General features: G+C 38.8%; 1 protein-coding gene across 2 annotated transcripts in view; it reads right to left on the reverse strand.

Moving 5' to 3' along the window:
• Positions 1-5452: 5452 nt before the first annotated feature.
• The window catches only part of PKD2 (polycystin 2, transient receptor potential cation channel), a 50467-nt gene continuing 30086 nt past the window's right edge, over positions 5453-25833 (reverse strand). Inside the window, exons 7-15 of one of the 2 annotated variants that reach the window (XM_032498322.1) lie at positions 23632-23799; positions 20977-21158; positions 19604-19724; positions 15493-15591; positions 12790-12911; positions 12431-12548; positions 10972-11132; positions 8098-8245; positions 5453-7722 (exon numbers count right to left, since the gene is read on the reverse strand). In XM_032498322.1, the coding sequence (XP_032354213.1) occupies positions 7486-7722; positions 8098-8245; positions 10972-11132; positions 12431-12548; positions 12790-12911; positions 15493-15591; positions 19604-19724; positions 20977-21158; positions 23632-23799 (1356 nt within the window). In that variant the 3' untranslated portion in view covers positions 5453-7485. Of the gene's footprint in view, positions 7723-8097; positions 8246-10971; positions 11136-12430; positions 12549-12789; positions 12912-15492; positions 15592-19603; positions 19725-20976; positions 21159-23631; positions 23800-25833 lie in introns of both variants that reach the window. The other variant, XM_014551297.2, reaches the window with a different exon arrangement.

Raw genomic sequence — 25833 nt, forward strand, 5'->3', positions numbered from 1 at the left:
TGATTACTGTAGCTCTATAGTATTGTCTGAAGTCTGGGGGAGTTATTCCTCCAGCCTCTTTCTTTTTCTTCAGTAATGCTTTGGCAATTCCAGGTCTTTCGTGGTTCCATATAAATTTTATTATGATTTGTTCTAGTTCTGTGAAATATGTCCTAGGTAATTTGATAGGGATTGCATTAAATCTGTAGATTGCCTTGGGCAGTATGACCATTTTAACAATATTGATTCTTCCAATCCAGAAGCATGGGATGTCTTTCCATTTTTTAAAGTCTTCTTTAATTTTCTTCATCAGTGTTTTATTGTTTTCCATGTATAAGTCTTTCACCTCCTTGGTTAGATTTACTCCTAGGTATTTTATTACTTTGGGTGCTATTTTAAAGGGGATTGTTTCTTTACTTTCTTTTTCTGTTGATTCGTCGTTAGTGTAAAGAAATGCAACTGATTTTTGAACGTTAATCTTGCAACCTGCTACCTTGCTGAATTCTTCGATCAGCTCTAGTAGTTTTTGTGTGGACTCTTTAGGGTTTTCTGTATATAGTATCATGTCATCTGCTTATACTGACACTTTTACCTCTTCTTTTCCAATCTGGATCCCTTTATTTCTCTCTCTTGCCTGATTGCTGTGGCTAGGACTTCCAAGACTATGTTGAATAGGAGTGGTGATAGTGGGCAGCCTTGTCTTGTCCCAGATTTTAGTGGGAAGCTTTTGAGTTTTTCACCGTTGAGTACTATGCTGGCTGTAGGTTTGTCATATATAGCTTTTATTATGTTGAGATATGTTGCCTCTATACCCACTTTGGTGAGTTTTTTATCATAAATGGGTATTGAATTTTATCAAAAGCTTTTTCTGCATCTATTGAGATGATCATGTGGTTTTTGTCCCTTCTCTTGTTGATGTGGTGTATTACATTGATTGATTTGCGTATGTTGAACCATCCTTGTGTCCCTGGGATGAACCCCACTTGATCACGATGTATAATCTTTTTTATGTGCTGTTGGATTCTATTTGCTAGCGTTTTGATAAGGATTTTTGCATCTATGTTCATCAGTGATATTGGTCTGTAATTCTCTTTTTTGGTGGTGTCTTTGCCTGGTTTTGGTATCAGGGTGATGGTAGCTTCATAGAATGAGTTTGGGAGTACTGCCTCTTTTTCAATCTTCTGGAATAGTTTGAGGAGGACTGGTATGAGTTCTTCTTTGTATGTTTGGTAGAATTCTCCGGTGAAGCCATCCGGTCCTGGACTTTTATTTGTGGGGAGGTTTTTTATTGCTAATTCGATTTCATTTCTAGTGATAGGTTTGTTCAAGTGGTCAGTTTCTTCTTGATTCAGTCTTGGTGGACTGTATGTGTCCAGAAACTTGTCCATCTCCTCTAGGTTATCCAGTTTGGTTCCATACAGTTATTCATAATACAGAATCATTATATTTAGAACTAAGTGAGCTCGTTAACATCGCGCACCAGATCTTCAAACCTTTTTAAACTTTCAGAATCATTCTTTTACCTGGCAACCCCACAGAACAGCATGTATGGGTCTCCGATCATGACAGTTGAACGTGGTGCTGCTCTGACCCAAGTGAGGATGTGGCCTCTCAGTTTGGCCTTTTTTCTTTGCCAAGCAGTAAACCTGACGCATCGTCTCAATTATTAAGTACTTGGCAGTCTTCTGCCTTGGAAAATCTCAAGCTATTCTGTCTCATTTTGCAGGTGAGGAAACTTGAGATTCAGAGACTGTGACCAGCCAAAGGCCACACACATTGTTTCCTTGCTGAGAGCTGGAACATGCTATTGTAGAACGAGTACCCAGTCTGGGTTGGGTGGGGTTCATTTCTGAAACATGTGCAGAAAGCCAGGATAGGGACAGTGGCTTCAACAGAAGCTAGAGAGTTGTACCTAAAAGGGTTTTAGGAACCTGGAGGTGAATACGGGGCCTTTGTATCCCTACAGTTAGTTACTCAGGCAAATATTTCCCCTCTTCCTCCTTTGTCATCCTTCGTTTACCAGGTCCACGGACTTGATTAACTTAGCTTAGTTTGTATCTTTCTGGTCCATAAAACAGGGATCCTCCTGGCCTCTACCTTGGTGGAGATAATGAAGACTCAATAAGGTAATGCATGTAAAGTGGCTGAAAGTACCTGGCTCATAGGATGCACTCACTACGTTTTAGCGCTTCCTGTTACATCCCTCAGGCATCTCAGTGGTTATTAGCATCATGCCAGCGCCAGTTCATGCGTGACATCCTCAGCAGGGACTGGAGTGCCATCCTCCAGAATGTGTTTTATACATTAAACCAGGGACGGGTAAACTATGGTTTGCAGGCCAGATTCAGCCCACTGCCTGTTCCTTTTATAAATAAAACTTTATTGGAACATAGCTAGGCTCATTCAAGTTTGTACTGTCTGTGGCTGCTTCTGCATTATGTTGGCAAAATCAGGGCGAAAGAGACCGTTATGGCCCATAAAGCCTAAAATATTCACTCTCTGGCCCTTTATGGAAAGTTTGCAGACCCCTGCATTAAACCAAGAGTGCCTGTTCCCGAGTTAGAATACACAGGTCCACGTGCCAAGTAAGGGTGGCCTCAATGTCATTCCCATTAACCCATTTGCTGAACGTGCTTCCTGCCTCTGCAGCTTTAGGTCCTGCTGAATGAGAGTTCCTGGATCCTCAAGAGTGGGGGTACATTTTCACCTGGGAATACAGCAAACGGTCCACTGAACATGAACCTGTGTCTGCCACTAGTCACTTCCAGTTCCGCACGTGGTGGAACAGCAGGCAAGAAAAGCAGTTATTACATTGTCATCTCTGTTAGGAGAGGCAAGATTTGACAGCTGCATAAGGGGCAGGGAATTCACGGAGGTAGCTTGGTGTTTCCGTGCTTAGTGGTCATAAAAAATGGGAAGCCTGATAAAGGACCAGGGAACCAAGGGCTTTGTGCCCTCAGCACTGTAGGTGTGGATCATTGTGCCAGGCAAGCAACCTGGTACAGCTGAAGTTCTGGCCAAGAACGAGAACTCTAGAAAGGGTGATAGAAGAGAGAGGTGAGAGGCATTATGGGGATGTGAGCAGCAGCAGCGACGGGGACTAGCTAGTTCCACTGCCCTCCTGTATCTGGAGATTACAGCTGGCCTCCCTCAAAGTCAAGAGTGCACACAACGTGGGCATGAGTGGATCAGAGTGGTGCAGGGTGTGGAAAAGTAGATGCTGTTGGGCTCTGAGTCCTGGCTTCTCTGCACCTCTGTTCCACTGGCTGTGGTGGACAGTTCCGCAGGTGCTCAGATCATCTTGACAGCATCCATCTCAAGCCTGCACCACAAACCTCTTCACTTTTCTGCTGTAGGGCCTTCTCCAGAGCTGAAGGAATCGGCTCAGCCTGAGTGTAAGTGTAGCCTGAAAGTGCAGGGGGTGTTAACACCCCAAGGGCGCCCCTCACCTAGTAGGGATCCAGGCTGGCGGGGGGGAATGCCCCCAGGCTTATGTTCTTCAGGCTGGGAATCGTGGAGGCATTCCGTAGTGTTCTCGGGGGTGGAGCTGAGCTGCTGCTGCCAGGAGGCACCTGCGCTAACACCTGTCCCCTGGAATGTCCTCCTTCCCTGGCTCACTCTTTCCTATGCCCGTTTCCTAGTATCACCTCCCAAGTAAACCAGCTGAACTCAAGCCCTTGGCTTTTCTTTTAGAGGAACACAAGCTAAAACATATTCCCATTAAGGCCAGAAACAAGACAAGCGTGTCTACTATTACTGCTGGTCTCTTAACACAGTGCTGTTCTTATTTACAAATAATCTGGTTTTCCACATAGAAAACCCAAAGAATCAATGCAGAAACTGTTAGAGCTAGAAAAGGAGTTCAACAAGTGTGATATATGTAAGATTCACTTATAAAAATTAGTAATTTTCCTTTATCTCAGCCATAATGAACTAGAAGATATAATGGGAGATACTATTCATAGTAACAATAAAACCATATTAAAGAACGACAAAATCTTTAGGAAATTTAGTGAAACGCTTAAGGACATTAAGGCAGCTCTGAACAAATGAAACAGTTATGTTTCTGGTGTTGTAGAGATGTCAGTTCTGCCCAGACCAATCAGTAAATTCAATGCAATTCCAATTAAATTTCAGCAGGACTTTTCCCCCTCCTCTGCCCCTCAACCCTCACACCCAGGAACCCATCAAACTTGTTCTAACATTTATATGGAGAAATAATGGTTCACAAAAATAGCCTAGTCGATTTTGGGAAAAAAAAAAAAAAAAAAAGCCAAAGAGGAGAACTTATACGAAGACCTTAGCACACAGGAAGACATACTACAAAGTCATAATAAAAACTGTTGTGTAGGAACACTCATGGATCAGTGTAAGAGGCCAAAAAGTTCAAAAATAGACACAAATATACATGAACCTGAACTATACCAGTGACACTAATAACTAGTAAGGAAAAAATGACTTATTTAATAGACAGTGTTGACAAAACCAGCTTAATTATACGGAGAAAAATATCTATGGACCTTATGTAAAGTTACTCTTGGGATGTATTAAATGTGAAAGTAAAACTGTAAGTTTAATAAACAAAAGTTTGTGACCTTACAAAGGTCTCTTTTAAACATCCAAACACAATAAAGCCAAAAAAATTGATGGCCATTACTATATGAAGACTAAGGAAACATTGACAAAATTATCAGTTGGATGAGAGACATTAATAGAGTCCAAAATGGATAAGGGATTAATACTTAAGCCATACAAAGAACTTCTGCAAATCAACAAAAAAGACCTTGAGCTAGTGGAAAAATAGGCAATACGTTTCCCCCATTAGATCACAGTGTAATACTTTAAAGATTTGAATAGGCAATTTACAAAAAGGGAAACTCAGATGTTGAACAACTATATGAGATGATGTTCAACCTTATTAGGAATCAGAGAAATGCAAAATAAAATGAGACCTCACTTCAAAACTATCCCATTAGAAAGATTGGGAAGCTAGAATGTACCAATGCTGATGAGTGTCGGGGTAAAACCAGTACTTTCCTGCATGTAGTGGGATTATAGACTGGTGAATTATAGACTGGTGCTGTTACTCAGGAGGGCAACCTGACAGTTCTGGGTAAAATTAAATATATACCTGGGACTCAGCACTCCAGCTCTTGTTATATACCCACTGAGGAACTCATGAAAAGCCAACAAGGGAATTATGTAAAAGATTTTGAAATAGCAGAAATATTAGCGCCAACTATTTACTACAGGAATGTATGAGTGCAATGTGGTGGCTGTACTCTTGGAAATAATATGGAATCATCAGAGTAACTTACTAGAGGTACATACCACAAAAGAAGTCATGTGTCGATCGTTGTTTTTGAACATGAAGAGAAGATGCCTTTTTCAAAGTCTCAGCCTTTACTACTAGTCTCATGATACAAGACAAATGACCCACCTGCTTCTACTTAAGAAATAGACAACTCTTACATCTGTTATTATATCAAGTCTTTATTAAGAAGTAAAGTGCTCAGTATTACACATTAATGAAGTTCTCGATTGTTGAGAGACTTGCATATGTGACGATACTCTTTACGAGTATAGAGGGGGAGATGACAGGGGAGGGGTGAGGAGGGAATGCTCCATGACTACGGAGGAAAAGAAATATGTAACATACAGGTAAAAAGAAAGAATTTGGCAAAATTTTACAGGTGAAATGAAAAACAGTATAAGTATCATCAAAAGACTTTCTAGTGACCATAATTGATATATGGCACTTGGTCAATACACATGGATACCACATAATGGCTGCACTTCAAATTGAAGTTTGTTTACATGTAACAACACGGTACACAGACATAAATATGTATACTCAATATCCCTGGAATGCAAACGTCAGTACCGAGTAGTAAAGAACTCTATGTAGCATATTCAAAAGAAAGTAAAGATGGAGATGAAGCCAGGGGCAGTAATGGTTACAGAAACCCATGCATATCACTTCTGCAGAAGCCAGCTTGGAAGGGTTTGTTTGCTCACGTTTTCACTGAAGATTTGACTGACGTTCTAATCAATTACACGAACAACTGTGAGAGTTTAAACTATAGGATTAGAAACAGGCCTCTCTTCTCTTGTTCTCCAAGTGGAAGTTATTCACCCTCACTGCTTTCTCTCTTGCTTGTCCCATTAGCTCTCAAAAGGTCAGGTTACTCAACAGTTTTGAGAAATAAGATTTTTATTTTTTTGTTGAGAAATAAAATTATGTTCCCCATAAATTTGGTAAACCCCTCTCCTAACCAAAAAAAAAAACCAAAAAAAAAAAAGAAAACAAAACAAAACCAAAACTGATGCAAACTCAAACTTTGGTTGATACCTTCTGATAATGGTTGAACTTTCAATACCCAAAACTCCTTTTCATTAAATGGAGCTCCATTTAGGTCATAATTTCTAGTTTTGAAATGCAGGCTCAAGAGTTTGAATTCTGTATTCTTAAAACAGTCTAAAACTCAAATTTTAGTTTTATAATATTTTATATGAATTTCAAAACTTCCTTAAAATTTTACTTAAAATGAACATATTTGCTGAGTTAAAACTTTCAGTGCATACTAAAAATGTTAGTAAGTTGGTCTTCCTAGATTAGTTACAACATTAAATTTAGTTGCAAGTAAGTTGAGCCACATGGGAAAAAGAATATATGGGTAAATCTTTATACTAAACTAATTATTAGAAAAAATCAAATTTAGTGATTTGGCGCCTTCCAATTCTCCTATGTTCTGGTCAGAGATGCCACTTTAACCCATAATTGATCTTTGGTGGTTTCATAGAGCTTATGTCAAATGAGAGTGAAAATTGTGTAAAAATTAAGTGAAATGGTTAGACTCACAGGCATCAGATATGATAAAATAACAAAAAAGCATACTGTTTGTTCAACATTTATCGTAACCATTCATACAAATTCTAGCATAATGACTACATACCCATTCTATGGTTTGGGGTTCTTTTCCAGCTCATCTTTTAGGAAAATGTACCCCAGGAAGGTAGTTGAAATAAAAGGCTCCTTTCTTAAAAGAAAGCTATGTATTAAGCCCACAAGCTCAGCCTGAGTGGAAAGGAGTGCCCCTATTTTCCCTTCTCACACTCGGCAAAAAGAACAATACTGATTTTTATGATTGGAAATAAAACTCAGAAGCCTTTTGACGGTTCTTTGCTAGCTTTAAAAGGCTACTTCATTGTCAGCTGAGGAGACAGTCACCGTAGAAGGGGGCATACCACTCAATATATTTTACAAAGTTTTTTGTTTCCTGTACTCAATATTTACATCTAGATTTCTTATATGAGAAAAAGAAAAAAAATCTTTGATCCATGGGCAAAGTTTTAGCTAAAATAAATTAAAGTGCAGAAGAATTAACGATTGGTCACAAAGACCAGCATCATACGGTGGTCAGGGCATATAAATAGTGTATTTGTTATGGCAATTCGGGACAGCCACCTTCTCACCTACTAAGGACACACACACTAACACATGTCCTACACGTGCATATTAGAACTCCCGTTTCCACCTCCGCCTTCCATTCCTTCTGTAGACTGGGAGGAAGAAGGGCGGGAGCTTCTGGGACGAGGCTGACCATTGAGTCCCACGGGTGTGCCTAAACCATGACTTATTTGGGAAGCTGCATCATCGGATTCCCAGCGTTCCAACTCTTCCCGCACTAGCCGTTCCATCTGCTCCCTGTGGATTTCACTGTCACGACCCAGTCTTTCATCCTAACAAAGGAAAAAGAAACCAAGATGTTGAGACAGTGATGGATACTCTTGCACTCAAAAATTGCCTTAGGAAATTTGGGGACCCAATAACTTTAATTAGGCAAGGCTGGAGATTTACAGCTCTTAACAGCAACTTCTCAGAATCACTGGAGTAATATATATATATATATATTTTATTTAATTCTATCAGTCATCCAGTGAAGGCAGGATCATTAGGATGAAGAGTATTAAGAAAGGAACACCTCCGGATTACCATATTATCTGCACTGATCTGCAAGTATGGAGGCAAAAAACCTCTCAGGTTAAGGGTTACAAACTATGACTACCCTGATGTTTTATACAATCGGGGTGTTTCTGCTTCAGACGACCACTGACCTCAGCCACTCCATCCAGCAGCCTTCCCAGCACCTCCCTTCTCTTCAGTTTGGCCCGCTCCATGATCTCCAGCTTCACTATCACAGCATCAATCTTGGACACGATGCTGCCGATGGAGTGCTCCATCCGGTCCACCCGTCTCACGAGGCTGCAGGAAACCACAGAGAAGGGGGCAAGGCCACCTTGTGTTGCTGGCTTTTCAGCCCAGTTGGGCTGTCAAATGGAAATACTAAGATTTTTTTTCTGAAACAATATTATAATCTAAAAACACTTTCTTAACAGTCTCAGACTATAGACATAAGCTCTCATACCCTGCTGATGGGAATGCTACCTGGCAAAACATTTTTGCAAGCCAACATTGTATCTTAAAAAGGTATGCCTATCCTTTCATTCAGTGGTTCCATTTCTTGAAAATTCCTGAAGGAAATAAGTATATGTGTAATTTTTGGCTATAAGGATATTCACTAAGGTTCTGACCATTAATAGTGGGTCACTGAAAATGGTTACATCAAAAATTAGTAGAAGATTTTAAAATATATTATTATTCATCTATACAATAAAATTCTAAGATACCAGAAGTTATATTGTGATAGAATGAAATAGAATGATGTTCACATTCTAATGATGAAATACAATGATATTACTGATGAAGTAAATAAAGCAGTTAGAAAAGTTATGTTCACTTATGATCCCATTCTTTTGAATAAACAAAATGTTATATAAATACTTTAAAAACATTTAATAGGAGACAATGTCTGGAATGGTGGCATAAAGGCTCTGGAGGCCCTCCCCCCATTGAAACAACCATAATTTTTGAATATTATTAATTTTTTTAAATTTCTGGAAGTTTTCTTCAGGGCATACAGCCAATGAAGAATTTTATTTAAGAAAATCCACTAAATTTCAGTAAGAAGAATGAGAGTGTGTGGTATCTGAGCTACCATCTGTTCCCTCTCTCCCACCCGCAGCTCAGGGTGACAGAGCTCCCCGAGGGTTGAATGCAGCAGAGAACACAGGGCTCCCTCTCCCACCAGCTCTCAGGGGAGGGTGAGGCTAGCTCCACAGACGGGGCAGGCTGACAGCATTTCTCATCCCTATGCCTCCCCCTCCAAATCCACGTTGCAGAGGCTCTAATCCAGGTAAGAGTGGCTGAGAGATATGACGCTCTCTTCTTCCACTCCATCTCCAATTGTAGGGTGGATTCTCCACGCCAGGAGAGGCACGCTGAGACACTAAAGGCTGCCATCCCAGCCCAGTGCCTTACTCATGAAGCAGGGGCATCCCTGTAAGAGAGATGGGCCACACTAGCGCTGGAGCAGTGGCACAGAGGTTTTGCCCAGGGGGAGAGTCAGGACATAGGACAGAAAGCCTCAAAGCTTCCCCCAGGTGTACTAGCTTTATTTGGAACAAAGTGTGGGGAAATTCAAGCCCAAGACTGCTCTCGAAAACAATGGAGACTAGGGTGATAAGCAGTTAAGAGGAGACTGGTGGCTCATGAGATCAACAAGTTAAACTGTTTGCCAGCTAGTTTACCAGAGAGAACCAGGGACAGCAACAGCCAAGAAGACAACTAAAGACTGGCCTCAGAAACGACCCCCGCAAAGGGGCCTGAATTTCCCTGGGTCAGACTGTGGGGCAATTTAATTCAATCCTAAGGCAGTACTGAAAACAACAGACCAATCAGCTAACAATTAGTGAAACTGAAGAGGTGGAGGCAATACCCACAGAGTCAGAAAGCTTAACAGAGAGATCAGGGGAAGACAATGAGAACCTTGCTGAAACCTCTGTCTTCCCAGGATGACTGTGTGTATGGTTAAGGCTGTGACCTCTGAGAAGTGACATCAGAGGTTTCACGATGTGGGGGAAATAAACTTCACTGAAAAACAAACACACAGATGGACAACAAAAACAAGTTCTGGTGCGAAGGGGAATATATATATATATATATATATATATATATATATATATATATATATGCACACACACACATATAGCTACAATAAATTATTTAACATCTCCAGGGTTTTTTTTAAAAAATTATGAGATACACAAAGAAATAGGAAAATGTCACCCATATACAGGAAAAAAGCAGGCAACAGAAATCACCTTTGAGAGGGCCCAGATAGATTTCATAAAGAGGTCAAAGTAGCTATTATAAGTATATTCAAAGAAACAAGTCAAGTCATGCATAAAGATAAAGGACAGTATGATGACACTGCCTCATCAAATAGAGAATATGAATAAAGAGATATAGATTGTTTAAAAGAACCAGATAGAAATTCTGGAGTTGAAAAGAATAATAAATGTAATGAAAAATTCACTAGAGGGTCTCAAGAGTAGATACGAAGCAGCAAAAGAAAGAATAAGCAAACTTGAAGATGGACAGAAACTATGCAATCTGGAGAAAAGAGAAAAAAGAATGAAGAATAACGAACAGAGCCTAGGAGAAATGCGAGATACCACTGAGGGCCCCAAATTACACATGATGGGAATCTCAGAAGGAAAGCAGAGAAAGGAGCAGGAAAATATTTGAAGACAGGATGATTGACAACTTCCTAAATGTGACAAACATGTTAGGCCATAAAAACATAAAAAAAACACATGTAATGCAGACACAAACACCAAAATGTTAACTGACATTTTTGTTTTGTGGGAATATGAGAAATTAAGGTTTTCTTTTGTTTTTCTTTATCTGCTAATTTTCCTATAATAAACATATTACTTTCATAAAGAGAAAAAACACCAGTAAAAGTTATATAAAAAAAGAACTGATGATTAGTAATGGAAAAGACTGAATTGAGAGAAGTGGGAGAAACGACTTGGTCTCAGCTGGCCTTCTGTCAACTCAAATTCTGCCAATCCCTTTATACTTACACTTGAAACTCTTCATAAGAAACCCCACTGGAGATGCTTCCCCTCCTTCTGGAGCTGTGCCCACTGTCTTCATCATCATCCTCCTCAGAGTCATCCAGACTTCGGGGAAAACTCCGGCTGCTCATGGGACGTGGTAAGGAGCTGTGATCCAAGTCCAGGTCCTCCTGAGGAACATGGGATCACTGAGTGACGAGCAGGAACACTTAGACCCCAATGACGCTTCACTGAGGGCTCAGGCAAATGGGAAACAGGTGAGTGCCATTTACCTAGGGTTTCTGTGAGGTCAACACCAGCCTGTGATTCTCACACTTTTCAATTTCATGGATTGGCAAGTTTTCAAAACAGATTTTTAATGACCAGCACTTAGTTTTCTAACTTTTTTTTGGACAAGAAAGAGCATTGAAACCACATCAAAGCAAAGAAAACAGTAAGTGAAGAAATATATTATCATCTTTCCATAAAAGTTAACACATTTAACAGTTGCAAAGTAGGAAAGATATAATCCCTTATAAGATGTTTAATCAAAATTCTTGTAAGAGTGGAAGAATAAGAATTTTGATTAAACTCATTGTCTTCTTGTCCATATTTCATTATGACTGGTGGGAGTTTTTTTTTACCTATTGGCACTGTTTTGTGGAGCAGCATTTAGAAACCACTGTTCTATACTACCTCCTCTTTGGAAACTGACTTACGTGTATAACATTCATTTATATTCTCCGTACCTCAATTACCATGGACTGTTTTTTTAGGTTTAACAATTTTTTTAAGTTAATGTTAAATTTTAAATTATTGGTTAATTTAACAATTTTTTTGTTTAACAATTTTTTTTTAAGTTTAACAATTTTTTTAAGTTAATGTTAAATTTTACATTATTTTTTGGTTTAACAATTTTTTTTAAGTTAATGTTAAATTTTAAATTATTTTTTCTGATTATAAAATTCCATTCCAGTTTACTTTTAATAGTTTCATACTAAGTATTCAAATGGAAGGCAGCTGTTAGTTTTATTTTATTATAAATGTTAATTTTAAGAGCAACTAAAATTATTTATTAAAATTTTATATCTTCTAGGAAATCTTTTTTTCCCCACTGTCACGGACACTGTTAAGTTTGTAACTACCCAGGTTTCTCCTCCAGCAAGTTACCAGAAAGCTTAGGGCCGAATTTGCTGCCCAGTCTTATTAAGAATATGCATTTTTGTGGAATGCAGTTTTTAGTTTCATTCACAGTGCAGCTTTATATTTCATTTTTGTTTTGCTCCATTCTTTATTGTTTTTGTACATTTATGCTAACATATTGCATTTTAATATACTGCTGTGTTTTATATCCTTTTGGAGTAAGCAGGGTACTAATATGTAAATTGAGAGAGAGAGAGAGAAAGACTCAGAAGCCCACTACTTAGCGTGGCATTTGAAACATCGTAGGTGCTGAATCCATCTTGTTCTCCTAAACTAGACCCACCCTCTCTTTTTCCAAGTCGTCTCTCATCTGCTGATGCTCATGCTCAGTCAGTTCTTGGTCTCCATCCTGGTCATATTTTGTGAATATTGCCTCAATTTCTGCATCAGTATGGCCCTTCCTGAAAGTATTGAGAGGTTACAGATGAACTCATTCATGCACATGGTCCAGCCCCAACACAGAGACATCAACGTGCAGGAGGAAAGGAGAAACTGCTGAGTCAGGGCCCATCCTCCTCTTACAGGACATTCCAGACAGACACCCACCTCTGAAAAAGAAGTGTCGCTACCAGTACTTGGCTGATCACCAAAAACTTCTTTACGTACGGAATTTCCCAGGCCTGCAGAAAGTGTGATTCTTACCCTTTGAGATCTTGTCGAAGTTCATCAAAATTTAACTTGCCTCCTCCTTGCCGCAGACTCTCTGAAATGTCATCGACACTATTTTTCTTCAGCTTTAGTTTGACCAAGGCTTTATGGTAGCCCTGTTGGAAAGAAAAGACTTGACTGAGTTTAGCCTCCTTTAGCACTTGCTTTACCTTCCAATGACAGTAGTAACTTCTGTAAACCCAGTGACCAGAACAGTGCCTGACACAGGGGGCCACTCAACAAGAATGAATGAATGACGAACACATCCCAAATTTTCTGTGAATCTCTTGTGGGAGAGTTATACTGGAAGTCAGGGTCTTTCAGTAAATCAAGAACTAGGGGCCTTTTGGTTATAACTGTATTCAAGTTGAGGTGACAGGAATGCAGATCACCACATGTTTCACAGCTGTCTCCTCTGAATATGTAGGAATGTGCAACACTTCTTAAGAAACTGAGAAACCTGAGTCACAGATTTATTATTTTCTATATTACCTCATAGTCAGCAATTTTCTTACATGTGTGAAAAAGTTTCAGTGACGTAGAGATGAAGATTTCTCACTAATACACTGCAGGCAAAGCTCACTACGCACAGCAGTGCAGGGCTGTGCAAATTCGAACTGTGTGGAGTGATGTTAATAATCAATCAGAAAGATTTTGATTGTTCTGTGACCTTTAAAACTGCTTATCAAAACACCGAAAACTCCCTTGGTGTTGGTTATAAATTTATAGGGAAATTTTTAAAAGAGTAAAATGAATGTTCATGTAGTCCACTGAAATTTTAAACAGTAGAAACATTGAAGATTAAGTTTTATTTCTTCATGAAAAAACGTATCCAGAGACGTTTGAACAGTGCTTGTCTTCTTGTGTGACTGACTGATGCGGAGTGTGTATCTTTTCTCTGTCGTGCTGAGTTACCATAATCCTTTCTTAATATGGATCAGCTTCAAACACTTTATCCTTTGCCCTTTTAAAGTGGGGAAATATCTCCAAGAGTTCCTTTAGTGTGAAGTTTGTGGCCAGTGCCATCTCCTCTGAGACATCTTGATCCTATTTGTCACAGTCACTTTGCTCATTTATGCTGATCAATCTGCCTCCACTGAGTCCCTCTGATTGCTCTCTAGCTCTCTAATGGTGGCAATGTCAATATTCCCACGGCCAGCTACGTATTTCTTCTATAAATCCATTACGTCTGTTTTGAATCTCACTTCTACCATCATCATCATCATCATTATTATTCGTGGAGGTACTGGGGATTGAACCCAGGACCTTGTGCATGCTAAGCACGCACTCTACCACTGAGCTAGACCCTCCCCCTCATTCTTTGTTTTTTTTTTTTTTTGGCTACACTTTCTTTTCTTCTTCGCTGGCTGGGCCTCTCTCTCTTTCGATTATGCATACTTGTAAAACAGTCACATGGGTTTATCACTGGGAGATAAGGAGGCAACACAACTACACGTTTTGTGGGTAAACTGAACAGCAGATGCTTGGTGACCGCACCTTGACTTGGAAAGTGACATTGTTAGTCACTGATTCTGATGCACGTCTGTTATTTATGTAATGATCTGTAGGGCTAGTAGTGAAGTTTGTCCTTCGTGCTGTTACTCACAGTTAATACACTGTAACAACTGAAGTGCACTGTGGTAACTGAAAGTGAAGTTTGTACTTTATGCCATTACCGTCAGTATACTGTGATCATTGAAACCTGAACTCTGTTGAGAGGCTGGTGTTACTTAACGGCAATAATTGAAATTTGTGCATATCGGAACCAAAGTGCAAAGTGAGGACTGCTTGTATACACCATGGGGATTTGCTAGAATGGAATCAACTGTTATGCAAAATTCAGGACAACACTAAGGTTAGGTATCATTCAAGAGATTTTGTTTTACAAAGTGGACATTCTCTGTTAGGACGTGACACACGGAGAACACTGTCTTATGGTTTGAACCAAACAGAAAAATATTATGGCCAAGGAGCCACTGTATCTTAGCAGAATCATGTTAGGGAAGAAACTGTTTACTTAGATGTAGTTATTTGTTGTTGCTTAAGTTTTTGCTTTAAAGCAAATAAAGAAGTCACTTCCAGAAGAACAAAGTTGCCCAACCTTCCTGTCCAGCCCTCCCACTTAACAATTAAACACTTCCTGAGAAGGTGCTTCAGTGAAAGTTCTCAGGCCCTTCGGCTGTGGCCTTGCTTCAGGGACTCTTTCCTCTGACTATTTTAAAAACTCCCCTGGAAGGTCAGGGATAACGAGCAAACTACAAAATATTTGTCTCTAAAGCTTCTTTTCTTTTCTTTTTTTAAATTGTAATTGAGATAGAGGAAGTAGAAATGTCTTTATATATAATCTTCCCTTCCCGTTTATTCTGAACTCTGGATCTGGAAGTGAAAGTCAGCTAGAGGAGGTGTCAAAATAAATAAAGGGGATGAAACCAGCAGCTCAGCTCTTAAGAGGCAAAAGAGATTATTGAGAATTTCATGCCCGGGCATTAAGGGATTCCCAGAATTTAAGTTCAGGCTAGCAGTATTAGCCATCCTTAGCTCCAAGGCAGACAACAGTTACATTATTCCTGGAACACAGCAATCGATTCTTTATTTTAAACAGCGTCAATGGACCAATGTTGATTTGCAAATCTGACTGAAACAATGCTCATTTTATGCAGAAAATAAAACAATTCTGAGAATTAGGGTTTGTCATACCTTTCTGATAAGATCTGAGAGTTCCATTTCGGCTTTCTGCTGGGCCAAATCAGATTTAACTTCAGAGTAAGTATCATTGATGATGGCCAAAAACATATTCTATTTGTAAATCAAAAGAAGGTAGAGATTAAAGAAGAAACCTAAATATGTATTTTGTAAGCACCAATCCAAAATTCAACATGTACCTTTTTTTTTTTTAAACAATCTGAATATTTTAAGAAGTCATCACTTAATAGTTTTGCTACCATATTCTTTGGGAAAGTTAGTTTTTCCACTGTCATGGCAAAGGAAAATGCAATGTATATTCTTCCTCACAAAACCATATATTGTGATATATTTTGCAAAAAAAGAAACAGATGAAATACAACAAAATATTAATGTATTTACTTATGAATGGTGAGATTATTATTTTCTTATCTATGTTCTCTACATTTTTTTCATCTGACATAAATTATTAGGGTCACAGAACTCTAAATAGCTCCTCAGATTTCAATAGTTAACACAGACAAGCGGAATTCTACGTCCTATTCCAAATATTGTTACATAATAATAGTTGCGATTTACAGAATACATTCTAAGGGGTTAAAAAGACCTCTGCAAACAGAAACACAATAGGCAGTCAGGAAAAGCTTAGTGGAAAAGGCAAACTTTGGAGTCAAGCAAACTTGAGTTCCTGCCTTGGCAATGCCAAGACTAAATTGTGTAACTCTTCTCTTCATTTTAAAATTTGTTTGTTTTAGCATTTACGAAATGGGAAAAATAATAGTACCTCCCCTACAGATCTGTCGTAAGAATTAATGAGATCGTCTACGTTTAATGCTTAGGACAGGGCCTAATGCATGGCAGGTGCTACATAATTTATAGTTATTATTATTTATTATTCAGTAATGGTTAGTTCATTTTCCTGACTTTTCCCTTCCCCACTATCATGGTTTGTATTTCCAAGACCAGTTTCCAACAGCTTTTCTTGAAGCACCGCACCCAACTGATCAGGCCTTTCTTTACATGCTCTTCCTTTGTGTTTCCTTTTGAGTACGTGTTTTGTGACCATACAGCTGTGTATTTGGTTATGTCTGTTTTCCCTGTAAGTCCCCGGAATCTTCACGAGGAGAGGGCTGGCTTCTATTTTCCTTACCACTTGCATCCCAAGCACCCAGCACACTGCCTGGAATATAGTGGCTCAGTAAGTATTTACTGAATGATTGATGAATGAACAAATGACAGCTCTATTATTATTATTATTAATTATTATGATTACTTTTAGATTGTTAATCTACAACTTGATTAACTGAGCTTTATTTCCTCACATAAAGGTAAAACTGTTTCAATTGAAACACAGCTTCAGTTATTAATAAATATTTTAACTTTGTGATAATAATTAAACTTATTAAACAATTAACTTTAAGAAGGAAAGTATAAATTGAAGAGGTCAGTAAATTTCCTCAGTGGTTTTTCTTATTAGAGACCATTGAAGACTTTGGTGATGTTCCTTATTTAAAGCATATGAGAAATTAAAGTTTTCACCAAAGTCCATCCTAATATGAAGATTATCCAGAGATTCCAGAGGGCAGGAGTTTATCCAGCTTCAAAGGGTGACATGAGATTACAGCCAAAAACATTTTTCTTCAGTTATCCAAGCCTAATCTCATTCTCTTGTTTAGTTCAGTGCCCTCTGACTTGAGTTTCTAGCTCAAAGACTACAAAATATTTTTATTATGGGAGGCAAATAAGACTCGGACAATAACATATTTGAATCACTTGAGAAACAGATATTTTGCTTCTTGTAGGTTTAAATAATACATTTCTGAACACTAAATATATCCCTGTTTCATTTCTTCCATTATCTCTTGTTCCATGTTAGGCCCATATTTTTAAACCAGACTATGAAGATATATATAAGCCCTGCTCAGGCAACTGTTTAACTTCCACAGAATTTCTTCATACTTTTCTATTACATAGATTGTTTAATACTGTACAAAATTTTAAAACTGTTACAACGCCTTACTCTGGCACTCTCTTTTGCTGGCCATTTGATGTCTGTAAACTTTTGAGCACCATTTTAGGAGGTGCATTTTATTTTACTTTTATTGAAGCACTATTGACTTACAGTGAGCTGTATTATTTTAATGAGCTACTAAATCTCTATGAAATAAGGAAACATACTGTTTAAGATTCTGTAGCAGAAATGAGAATAGAATACAAAATACAGGTCAGTTCCTGGCTTAATGCTTGATTCCATGGTCAGAGAGTTGTAGTTGAAGGAACCTCTCCCACCTTTTTTCCAGTGCAGGCATCTCATGTTTTATTTGTTTCCAAAGACTGCTAGCTAATGCCTGCAAATGTCTTAGCCGAGGTGGATTAAAGTGTGTGTCCTCTGAAAGGATTTCAGAAAATAGGAAGTGGCTGAGAACAGCTCTTGAAGGCGTGGGGAGAGGAAGGTTCCCTTAGCTGTGGGGTGGACTCCATAATGGGTGTCCTTCCCTGCTGATGACCAAGCTTTTGCTTCCTGGCTCAGCTGAACCACCACTGTGACTTCTTAAGGGGGCAATAAATGAACACCTGGCAGTTATCTCAGAATGGTCACCAACCCTGCACTTGGCTTGCCATTTATGGAAAAAAAAAGAAAGATTTATATTGACAGCAGCCTCCCCTCTCTCTGGAGGATGCAGGGAGAACAATGCCTTTTTGCGCAGTGGAGCAAGAAAATATTTCAGTATACAAACACGAAAAGCTTTCACGTTCTAGTGATTGATCTGATAAAATGACGCATAATTTAGGAGGTGCTGTCTACTAGGGGACAACATTCAAATGAGTCCACATTTGAGCATCTCCAACTGCCACGACCACGTCCCTCACTTGGCAGACTGACAATCAAGGAAACTCAGGTGGCCTGAAGTCCACTGAACTCTCAGTTGCTGGCTTTTGTTCTCTTAGTAGAGATTCAGGGATTCAGATGCTCCAGCATTCATAGTACTACCAATGCTGGAGAGTAACAAAGGCTTACTCTTCTCCCTAATTTTTAAATATATGACAGGAACCAGAAACTTTTAAGAGGCTTAGGTTTAAAACCATCATGACACATGCACAGAGCAGGATATAAAGGGACTTTTGCATGTGCTTTCCTGACTCCTTCAGTCTAATTAACGTACATCTAATTCTCAGTCAGTGAGTACCATGTACTTAACCACTAAATACCTGGACCAACTCTGGAGCTCTTACAACTGAGTTACTTAACTTTAGACAAAGGATCTTTATAAAATCTATTAAAAATGGAAACAATGTTGTTTTCTCTTTTAAGATGATGGTTAATATAAGGAAAATCTTAAGTGTTAGTGTTTACATGACAAATACCCACCACCTAGGTTAAGCTAACTTAATGCTTTCTTAGTGGAGTGGACAAATAAATGTGTAAATGTTAAGACAAAGAACAAAATGTCTTTTTAAAAATCTTAATTATTTTAAGGCCAAAATGTTATTGAAGATGTTCATTTGTACCAAATCCAAAGAATAAAAGAATTATTTTTGAAAATAATCTTTAAAGCAATTTCCATTCATTGTTAGATTTAAATTAAAATGTGAATATTCTTTGTAGGCAGTCTCCAGATGCAGTAAATATGAGTAAGTTAAAACAAACTATCTTGTTTTTGACAAGCAATAATTCACTCAAATGTTACACCTGACACCCTGCATCTGGCTTGCTTTGTCAGTTTCTGTTTTTTAAAAAGAAAAGAAGAAGGAGAGAAATGTAAAGTCATGCAAGCAAATGACCACGAAAATGCTGACGTCTGTGTTAAAAAAAGCACATGAGCATATTCTACTTTTCAGGCAAAGCACTATTTTAGGTTAACTGCAAATCTGCACTTGATCTATTATTTTTTTTGCATTGAATACATATATATAAATGAAAGAACACAGAAAAGATACTTGGTGAAGACTTAAAACTGTGAATGAATGAAAAGTAAAATATGTTTTCTACTATCTACATTTTTCACTTCCTGGGTCTTTTAAAAAAATGATAGGGAACAGAGTGAGAGAGAAAAGAAAAGGTGATGACTTATGACGGTGACTTATCAAGTTTAAATCACCTCACTGTAAACAAAAGTGTACATACCAAAAGAATGAAGAACATAAAGAACACAAATGTAGTGAAATAAATTGGTCCCAAAACTCGGTTAGCTTCCTCAATCTCTGCGAAGTTGATATCACCCAAAATGATACGGAACTGAGTGAAGCTATAAAAACAAAACAAGACACAACACTACAATACAAAAACAAAGAATGGCCAGCATTCTTTTGACATAACATTTCTTAAAAGATGATTTCATACTTTTGGACCCTTTTTTAATCAATGTAGAAAGCTGCCAAATAATAGAAAATTGTCAATCCCTCTGGAAAACTTATGCTACTCATATGAGCAATTAAAAATAATACGCTTTCATGCTAAATGTGTTATTTCCATTTGGTTAAAAAGAAAACATTATTATCATTATATGACTAATAAAGCAATAGGCTATAAAAATTTAATACATCATCTGGGTAAAATATGATAACTCTAAACTGTCACAACGGTTATCCTGGGTCTGAATTTAAAACCTCTTTAAAAAAGTTTTTGGTGGGAGGAGGGTATAGCTCAGTGGTAGAGCGTGTGCTTAGTGTGCACAAGGTCCTTGGGTTCAATCCCTGGTACCGCCAGTAAAAAGAATAACTAAGTAAACCAAATTACCTGCCCCCTTCAAAAAAAATTTTTTTAAGGACAGCCAAAACTATATGTGTGTGAAGAACCAATATTCTCAATGCACTTAGAGTGGGCTCAAGAGATGCTATATGTTGCCAAACTGGGTCTTAATCAGTAAAATTATTTCCATTCCTGACTTTAATCAAACAACAACAGTAATTAGGGATCCTCGTGTACAAAGCCCCATTAATTTCTGTTACGATGATCAGATTCTTTCCTAACTCCTTTCTGAAGGGCATGGAAGTCTGATACTGACTACTTTACCTGTTTTTAACATCATATTTGAGGACTCTGGAAAAAGACTGAAAATTCCTGTGTTGGTTTGAGCTTCTCCCAGACTATTAGAAACCTTTTCTTCTCCCCTTAGAAAATAAGCTGAAGTTTGACATATATGGTGATAATATTTAATAGGAATAAAAATGTAGGCAAATGGTCTCTGAAATGCTCTGCATTTGGTGCTCAGAAGACCTCAGTCTTTGGAACAGAGTTGGTTCATGATAGCTGTTCTTCTATATCTTACTACTTTAGGGCTGTATCTTAACCATTAGCATTTCAGAATGCACGGTCATCTTTGCATTGGTGGGTCAATGTTTCTGGGAAAGAGAATTAATTCTTGTTTAAAAAAATTATCATTTATAAAAACTACTTTTAAACAGTTGGTAGTTAAGTAGCAACTATGAAGATTTCTTTATCCTTTAGAAGGCAGTGATATCTGATAAATTTTTCTTCTTAATTTCATGTTTACTTACATACACTCTTGGAAGGTACTGAAGTCATCAACCTGAGTGCCAAAGACAAGGTATGCCAACTGAGCATACGCTAAGAAAATAATGAAGAACATGATCGCAAAGCCAAAGAGATCTTTGGCGCACCGAGACATGGTTGTGGAGAGCTGACTCATGGTCCTGTTAAAGTTGATGAATTTGAAGAGCTGAAAGAGAGGGAAGGGATACACAGATGAATGGGCACATGAAGGGTGGTAAATACACACGGTGAAACATTCATTACTCAGGCCTATAAAGGAATGAAATTCTCACTCATGCTACAGCACGAATGAACCCTGAACACACTGCTAAGTTAAAGAAGCCAGACACAAAAAGACAAATATTGCACGATTCCACTTATATGAGGTACCCAGCGTGGGTTAATTCAGAGACAGAAGGGAGAACAGAGGTTACCAGGGGTTGTGGGGAGGGGTAAATGGGGAGTTAGTGTTTAATGGATAAAAAGGTTGCAGCTGGATGATGAAAAAGTTCTGGAAATGCACAGTCGGGGATGGTTGCACAACACTGTGAAGGGACTTAAAGCCACTGAATCATACACTTAAAAGTGGTTACAATGGCAAATTTTATTAAGTATATTTCACAACAAAAAGAAAATGAAAGAGGAGAAAAATGACTTGGCACGTGGAGACATGGTTGTGGAGAGCTGACTCATGGTCCTATTAAAGCTGATGAATTTGAAGAGCTGTAAAAGAGAGGGAAGGGATACACAGAAAAGGAAAAAAGGAAAATATCTCTTTTTTTTTTCCAACTCCAGCAGCTTCTATTTTCTCATTCACAAAGTATTTGCTGAGGGACTATCATGTACCAGGCACTGTTCTTGGAGCTGGGAATACAGCAGGGAACAGAGCAAAGCTTCTGCTCCTGTCACTTATATTTTACATGATGAGTTAAAATACAGTGAAAACAGATCTGGTTATAATTAAAATGACTAGAGATATTTTTCCCCAAGAAAGATTAAAATAAAAGAGAGAGGAAAAAAAACCCCACAAATGAAAACTAGTTTAAAATAACTCCAGGAAAATACTTATTACATATTATTAATTAATTACTGATTATTGTCATTTATTGTGCTTTGACCATGTACCAGGCTGATGTACACTGTGATGACTGAAATACTGGTATTCTATTGCAGGAGTCAGCCTAGGGCTCGGAGCGGGGATTTGAACCCCGCTCTGTCTGACTGCAAAGCCACAGAGTGCACTTCCATAGACAAGGCACGGAGGACGGCTGCCCAGGTTTGCAGTTCCAGCCCGGAGGGCACGTAACCTGCACAGCTCTAGCAAGAAGCCTTGGTGGAAGCACGTGGGGAGGTGTGTTATAAGCTGAGTTCCCCTCCCTGCCTTAAGAGAACTTAATGGTTCCTGATGTTTGGGGGGCAAGATATTTATAAGGGAAGCACTAAATAAGACACCCAGCCTGGAGCACACATTGAAAGGAAATCTCCAGAATTTTACTTAAAGACCTCTTCTAAACTGTTTCTGGCCACAACAAATTGTGTTTGACAGTTGTTGTAATCGCATTACTTAATACCATTCCTAGCAATATTTCTGTAAGATCTTGATTATTACGACTGTTTTGTGATAAAGGTTTGGCACATTAGTGATGGTTTCTCCTGAAGAAACGTGTGACTGAATAAACAGCACGAGAGATACAGAATGAGGTCTATGCCCTCTGATAAATCCCAGGCTTTCCCACTGTGAATACTACATCAAAAAATAAATAACTGTCGGAAAGGACCTTCTAGACTGGTGCTGTTCAACAGAACTTTCTGTGATGATGGAAATGCTCTGTATTTCCACTGTCTAATAGAGTAGCCACTGGCCACGTAAGGCACTGAGTACTTAAAATGTGGCCAGAGTGGCTGAGGAACTGAATGTTTCACTGCATGTAATTTTAATGCATTCAAATTAAAATCTAAATAGCCACTTGTGGCTCGTGGCTACTATCTGGATGGTACAGTCATAGAGCTTAACTTGGGACAGGCTGGTAGCTGCCTCAGAATTACTGAAATTTCCTGCATCGCCAGAATTGAGGCTCATTGTGTATGAAATGACCTAAGCTTTCACATACATGGAAATGCACATGACGTCTTGGGAAAAGAAGGAAATGAGTCATTAAGGTACTGCTCAGAAGAGCTGTTTGTCCCAATGTCAATTCCAGGTAAAGCCTCCCTATGGCTTCCACCTGGAAAAGAGGCAATCCTTCCAGACAAGGTTTCCAGTGCAGTGTCTCTCTCTTTCCCTTCTGTCTCTTAGTTCCACTTCCGTCACCTGGTCACCCCATGTCCAGTGAAACTCGAACATGTCTCTGTGTCAGTGTAGCCAGGGGCCCCAGGCCCAGCTGACACCCTGAAAAGATCTCTTCATGCATCTGTTGAAGGAAACCTGCAAAGACAGGTCTAGCAAGAATGCAGGCAGCAGGGAGTCCCATTCTCAGTGAGATGAACAGTCACATGAGTCCTGCTGGTTTACTTTACTTATAAAACCTGGAGCAGCTTGTGCTGGCTCCTTAAATTTGGCCACAAAAATAAATTCAAGTCCTTCAGCCTTTTGTGTGACTCAGGTTAATAAAAGACGAAAAAGATATTAAAAAAATCTGAACATGAGATTCATAAATTACCTTAATCCAGACAAAGAATACTATGACAGCTGCTATGTTGTTGAACTGTATTTGCCAGTACGCCAGATTCTCAAAGTTGGGGAAAGTATTTTGATCTTCTAGAAACTGCAGTAGCACCTCCACATTTGATACTCTATATATGTTAATTCCTATAGCTATCACGGATAGCTGGAAAACAAAAGGTTTACATATTATTACAGCATTTTAGAAATATATAACTTACCTTAAAACAACTAGTTTATTTTTCTTCACCAATGTATTCATTCTAGGGCTCACCATTCTACTCAACCAATGGCATTTATAACAGTCACTTACACGGAAGGAAAGCATTGAGCACTGCTGTAAATATATTGCTTGCACTTCCTGAGTTAGGAATAGACAGATATTCAGTGAGTGCACGTGTGTACACGTGTGCGTGCACACATTCAAGAGACGTCACTATGTTACAAAATAAAACTCAATCAGGAATGCCTTGTTTTTAATGCTACCCTCATTTAAATCACTTTCCACCCTTCTGCTTTTCTCAGCCTTCATTTTGCTTTCTGTTTTTGTTTTTTTCCCACTTTCTAGCCATCTATTCTTTCCTTTATTCAATAAATACACAATACTGTGCTAGACATCAAGAGGAAAAAACAGAAGTAAAAACTCCAAACCTTGTCCTCGGAAAACTTATGCTGTGGTTCAAGAGCAGATAAACACACAGAAAGACAAATAATACAAAAACCTTCTAAGGAGTTGGCAGCGCACAACACAGGTGCAGGGTGCAACAAGATGTATTAAAAGGAGTGCTCCTAAGAGGGAAGGATGAGCTTGGTCTGAAAGGCTGGTGGGAACGCTGGGCACAGAGGGCTCGAGAAGACTTGCGGTGGGAACATGTGAGCCCAGGCTTTCCCTCTTGCTTGCTTCTGTCCCTTAATTCATGACCATATAACTTTCACATCTGCTTTGGTTCTGGGCTATAAAACCAGATCCAAGGGGAACGTGGGCGCTACTTGCATCCGTCACCACTGGATTAGCAGGTATGTGTGGAACGTGCTAGGGCTTAACTGTAGCCACCTTGCCCTCATGTGGGATCTGAATCCACAGCAGGTGGGCTGTGGGAGGTGCTGTGACCTTTGCTGTCCATCCTCTCTCTCTTCTCAGGGAAGAAGGTCAGAGGCCACTTCATTAGCCCTTCTTGAGATAGCTATCCTGGTGACTGTCAGAGCAGAGACCTGCCTGGCTGCCAACCACAGCTGAAAAAGCCAACCTCACCACTTCCCTTTTCTTCTTTGTGTAGGATTCCCAGACCTAACCTTGTATTTTTGTGCTGGGGGTGGGAATATTCCCTTTGAGCTCTCTGGAATATACTGAAAATGTTTTTCTAATGGACTTCACTGAGAGAAAAGGGCTGATGGACTGAATCCAACAATAACCCTTTACCCAACTCTCATTAGGTACCCTTGTTTTTGCTTTGCACAGGGCAAATGTTTATAAAAATATGGAATATACGGTCAATTTATACAATATCAATACCATATTAATATACTAAATTTTCCTTGAGGATTTTCCTTCAAAATAGAGAATGAGAGAGAAGAGAGGAAAAAAGAGATTTTTTTGAGCATTTGGGTTGTTACTTCTCTGAGTTTCCTTTGGGTTTTGCATCCCTATCTACAAAAGAACTTTCTTTCCTTGACATAAGCTTCATGAAGGCAGGGATTTGGTTGTTTTGTTCATCCCTATATCCCCAGTGCCTATAACAATGCCAGGCACATAGTAGGTGCTCAGAAAAGATTTGTTAGGTAAATGAATTACTCATTTTCACCCTGTGAAATCTACCAACCAACAAAATTATTTGAATTTAGATTTCCTCACAGTCTTCTTTTTTCAATAACTCTGCTAGTTTTGAAAGACTATTGCTTGGGACAAATGGTTGATGTGAAGTAAGCCCATAATTGCAAAGTGATTCTGAGATGTTATATTTATATTTAGGGTATACTTTCTTTTCAAGTTTCAGGTGTACTTCAGCCTCAGTTCTTTTCACAGGGCTGAAGGTCTAGTGGAGCGTTGGGGTTATTTGGGGGGATGCGCAGAAAGCACGTCCTATTTCTACAGGGTCAGAGAAGGTTTCAGAGGAGAAGTGGGACTCCTGTAGCCGTTCCTTGTTCTGATGACAGCAGACTGTCTGAATTGTTGTCTTGGCAGCACTAAGAGTTAAAAAAA

This window comes from Camelus ferus, chromosome 2 (assembly GCF_009834535.1).
Source record: "Camelus ferus isolate YT-003-E chromosome 2, BCGSAC_Cfer_1.0, whole genome shotgun sequence".
Classification (NCBI taxonomy): domain Eukaryota; kingdom Metazoa; phylum Chordata; class Mammalia; order Artiodactyla; family Camelidae; genus Camelus; species Camelus ferus.